The sequence below is a fragment of the Cynoglossus semilaevis genome, chromosome 1, assembly GCF_000523025.1.
Source record: "Cynoglossus semilaevis isolate Cse_v1.0 chromosome 1, Cse_v1.0, whole genome shotgun sequence".
NCBI lineage: Eukaryota > Metazoa > Chordata > Actinopteri > Pleuronectiformes > Cynoglossidae > Cynoglossus > Cynoglossus semilaevis.
The window spans coordinates 3903706-3908798 of record NC_024307.1 but is presented as its reverse complement, the minus strand read 5'-3'; the positions used below and the strand labels follow the sequence as shown (position 1 = coordinate 3908798).

Here is a 5093-nt window from a genome sequence, read left to right as displayed (position 1 = left end):
TCTAATCGACCACCTTTTCGTTTCCCTTGTTAGTGTGAGCTCTTTGAAACCTCTGGGGATGTTCCGACGGGGCATATTTTTCACATTGAAAACACGCCATGACTAATTGAAAGCAAATTCCTGTTTTTAATCTCAAAGTCTCACATCACGAGTTCCAGGAGGGAATTCACCAGTAAGATCGAGTTCTCCCGAAAAAGAAAAAAGAAAAATCCGCTCTTCAGATTATTCAAAAGCAATCTCGCTTTTGTCTCTTTTGGAGGGAGGGGCGCGGGGGTCAAAAGTCTTCAAGGTGCCAGTGAGGATGATCATAAAGTGATGCTTTGTTGAAATTCTCAGCATCCCCCAAAGACGGCTCTGCGTGTCTTTGTTATCTGGCTGCTCGGTGAAGCCGGGGTTTGTAAAAGTGTGTCAGGCTTTTAAAGCCTTAATTTATTGTCGCTCTCAGCATGCACGTCTCATAACTTTCCAGTTAGCGACTACTGGTTTCATGTTTACAGAGAGAGCGGACGAAAAGAAACTTCACACATCCTCTCTCTCTCTCTCTCTCTTTCTCTCTCCCTCTCTCTCTCACCCTCTCTCCTTCCCCAGCCTCTTGGCTCCAGTGCCACCTCTGCACAGTCGCACCATAGGGGTACCTCAGGCGCCAGCCTGACCCCCACTGAGACAAACACCATTGGTCACGGCCCCCCTATCCCCCTTTATCCCAGACATGCCCCTCCGTCATTAGGTTTACCTCATACAAGAACAAAAAAAAAAAAACAGTGCTTTGCCCACAAACTTTAAAAAAAGGGGAGGAAAAAAAGGATAGAAAAAAAAATAAACTGTTGATCAGACAAGTAAGCTCACCTTCTCCCATAAGACCCCCGAACCTGCCTTTAAACCATTTTTTTTTTGTTTTTTTTTTTTTGGGGAGACTTCCCGCTCTTAAATCTTCTATTAGGAAAGGTCCCCCATCATTGTAAAAAGGATGAATCTGGAAAAATGCAATAAATCTGAGATCACAGGCGCTCTCTGGGCCTAGATAAATTCTTGCACCTCGGCCTGGCCCGCACACACATCTGCCTTGCATTTAGACACTTTTACATGGCAGGAGTCCACGGGAGCCTCCAGTTGCCTGAGTCTTTCTGCTGGAGCTCTCTCCGCTTCCAGCTTCAACTGCGCTCGGACACCTTACACAAACACACACCTCTTCAATCTGACCTCTCACACCCTGCCCCGACCCTCAGGTGTCATCAGCGTAGAGGAGTAACGTCAAACGTCACAATGTGCTTCGCTTTCACTTGAATATCGCGCTCACTGTGTTGGTGACATCTCAACCATGACTTGTTTTTTTTTTTTTTTTAATTTCCCCCTTTAAAATGGGAATCCCAACCCAACCCCCTCCCCCTTCCTCCTTCCCCTCGTTGCTCTCTGGATTTCATTAAGTAGCTGGGATCAGTTATCAATAGTGTCAACATTTTCTGTGGCAAATAAATTCTCCAACAATTCCAACTCTGTCTTTTTTTTTTTTTTTTTTACAGCTCAAAAGGATCACGCGTCAGAGGAGGACCAACTCCATGCGGCGGAGAAAAGGTAGGGAGCCATAACTTTAACAAAACCGAGTCAGTACGCATTCGCAGTCGTACGTGAAATGTAATGTTTGGATAGAAAATATTTCCAGCGGATCATCCTTCAGCCAAGTGTTATGGATTGCAAACAGCCCGGAGCAGTGTTTGGTTATTGGGCATGTTTCAGACAGATAGCACGGCTGCTATCTGATAGCACTAATGCTCCCCATTTGTAAAGTTGCACGGCCTGATTAGTAGAAGCCGTTTCTAGTAAGTCATCAGGGCTTCTTGGTATCACTCTTTTTATTGCTCGGCTAACAAATTCCAACTATGACTTTCAGTGCATGGAATTTGTGCTATTGTTACGTACAGTGTGGGCCGTGACAGAGACCTGGACCGAAGACAAATAAACAGGACACCAGCCCTGTGTTTGAAGCCTCTCGCTGTTTCTTCCCCTGCAGTTACCATTATTCTTATCAGCCATATTTTGTTTTGCAAACGACTCCCTAGGATTTTGTGAAAAGCGTCTGATTTATAGGAGCGAGACACACTGGCAGCGGCTGAGCTCACTGTCCGCGGGAAATCATATCTGGAAGTTTTCATGCAGTAAAAAAAAAGACGGTGGAGTCGCCGTATAAAGTAAATTGATTGTTTTTGACCTTGTTTTTCAGAGGAAGAAGTTGTTGGCAAGAAGTAAAAAAAAAAAAAAAAAAAAAACAGAATTCAGTACTTCTCAAATAGTGGGGCGGGACGCCCTGGAGGGGGCGCGGTGAGGTGCCAGTGGGGGGGTGAGGTACCACTGCTGTAATGCTTGAATGATAACAAGCCTCCAGTCACTAGGGGGCAGCACCTCATGCAGTGGTTTGGACAGATGAAAAATATACATGTTCTCAGGTTCTCAATAGTATTTAAATTTGCGGGGGGGGGGCATGAAAACATTTCTGTCCCCAAGGGGGAGAGATAGTGTAGCGGTTAGCATGCCTGTCCCAGAAGCGGAGAGTCCTGCGTTCGATTTCCAGAGGACCCACACTCACTGTAATGACGGTGCTGAACACGGAGGCTGACGTTGATCAAACGGGCCGTGCCGCTGACGCCACCTCTGCCTTTAACGAAGTTTCCCTTTAATTTCATCTGAAGACGGGCCTGGCAGGACTGGCGCTAGGTGCAGCCGAAGGGAGGGGGCGCTGTGACGGGGGGGCGGGGGGCTCTCTCTCTCTCTCTCAGGTTCCCACAGAGCCACCTCGTAAAAGTGACACGCCGTTGATGAATATGGGCGTCAGAGGGCTCGACGGGCCATGGGTGGGCTCTCACATCTGCCCCTGGATGGATGAGGCATCCTCAGGGCAACACACTGCACCACAGCAGCAGCAGCAGCGTCGTCAGTAAGGCTGTCTGTGGATGAGTTGAATAGACAGACACCGTCGGACTGATCTGACAACAGTCGGTCTGGATGGCCTTCAGTTGAGGCCGACCTTCAGCAGTGATTGGATAATGAATATTGTACAGCAGACACTAAACTAATTACATGTCTGAAATAATTACTAATTATTAAAACTAGTCATTTCAAATATCTGAACACGACTGACTTTAAAATGTAAAGCAACCGTTAATTGTTATTTTATATATAATAATATTTAAAATAATTATTAATGCTAATTATGCTAATAACAATAATAATAATAAAAGTAAAAACTGCCAAATTACCAGTAATGTGATACAACACTGGATGAAGGGAAAACTCTTTCCTTGCCAAATTACCAGTAATGTGATGACACTGGATGAAGGGAAAACTCTTTCCTTCATTATAGTAAAATAATATAAATATCAATAACAGCATAATTATTTAATTATTTTATTGTGAAAAACCAAATATCCCTGTGTTAGTGATTGGGGGTAACAGTCCAATCAGGTCAAGTCAAATTTATTTCTCTGACCTATTTTTAGGTTTTGCCTCAATGGACGTCACAGTTTTTTGATTAACGTTGGTTTAAGTTTTTTGTCAAAAATTGGGCGAAAAAATGGGAAAGAAATCAAGGAAGAAACAGTCGATGTACGAAGTAGAGCAGAATACGTTTACAAAGATCAGTAACCTGCCCATCTGGGATGGAACATTTTTAGAGAGAAATGAAAATAGAGGAATACGATGTGACCTGTGGGAGTTCCCCCAGCAGTGTACGCCTGCAGCATCATCATCCAAGGACAGTACTGACTGGATGCTGCCTCCTATTTATTTACAATTTGGGATGATGAGGAAACTCTCTGGTCTAAATCCGAGATTCCAGGTTATGAGTCGGCGGGACAGACGCTGCTAACAATCTGTTTTTTCTTCCACTTCTTGTGGCAACATCAACTTGGCAGTACGCTAGGCGCAGTGACGAGTACCGAGGCCTTCTCCTCGACACGCAGTATTTAGGTTCCACTGAGGTTTTCTGGTCGGGTCCTCAGATCTGCCTCATTTAGTTCTCCTCTCCCACATCACGCTCCGTTTCCTTTGGCCGTCTGCCTCGTTCACAGTCGCCGCGCACTTTTGGTTTCACGGCAGCTCGTCGGCGTATTCTTCCCGTCTGACGTTATGTGACAACTGTGGCGCGGGAGACGTTCCGCTGCCCCTGCCGACTGCGCCGTCGACGTGCACTTTACTCCTGTAATCTCTTTACTGGGGAAACAAAGGAATGCGGAGTTGCCTGTCCAAATATTTCCCCGATTCTCATGGCTGCTCATGGTTTTGTAATGCGTCTTTCTTTATAGCTGTCAGTGAGGAATGCTGCCTGTGGGTGCTGCAGTAAACCCTCTCACGGCAATGGCACCGTTGCGTGGATTACAGAAGTGTAGCGGGGTGGTGTGTGTACGTGTGTGTGTGTGTGTGTGCAGATGTGCACGAGTGTAATCGCTCCGCAATTGAACTCTCCTTGATTTTGTTTATGTCTTATGCTTTGCAGGCATGTGTTGAGCGCGTTTGCATCTGTTTCGAGTGAGGCGTTGTGTATCTGCCCGCCGCATATGCGCAGGAAGCCGAGAGGAAAAGGCTGCGTCTGTGATTTGTGTTTGCTCTGACATGATGACCCAGGGTCAGAAGAGGAGCTGATGGAGAAGCTGTACATCAAGCCCGTCGAGGCCCGACTCCAGCACAGTTTTTTTTTTTTTTTTTTTTGTGGGACGTCTTTGTCATTTGGTCCGTCCAAAACATCTGAGAGCCTCTGATTTCTTCCCCTGCGTCCAGGATGATCTAGGGCACTCTTCCTTTTTGGAGCATCCCGGGAAAATGACGTACCACTGGGAAATGGGAAGCAGGCTTTTGCAGAAGCACTTTTCTTTTTTTTTTCTTTTTTTTCAGTTTTCGGGCCCACCGTCTGGGCGGCATATTGCAGCGTTTCACACAACGTGAACATCTATCGGATTAGCGTCGTAAAATAGCCACCTAGCATCTGGGGGTCAGAGCATTTGTGGTTGTCAACGGGACAGGGAATCATCCCTTGGATCACAGAACCCCCCCTCCCCCCCTCCTCCTACCTCCTCCCCCTCTGTTTAATCAAGCTTTGACAGACA

General features: G+C 46.2%; 1 protein-coding gene across 1 annotated transcript in view; it reads left to right on the top strand.

The window, feature by feature from the left end:
- Positions 1–5093, top strand: part of LOC103389183 (formin-1) — a 64132-nt gene that overhangs the window by 54761 nt on the left and 4278 nt on the right. The window contains exons 17-18 of the mRNA XM_025059309.1: positions 1521–1572; positions 4487–4598. Coding sequence (XP_024915077.1) covers positions 1521–1572; positions 4487–4598 — 164 coding nt within the window. The remainder of the gene's footprint in view (positions 1–1520; positions 1573–4486; positions 4599–5093) is intronic.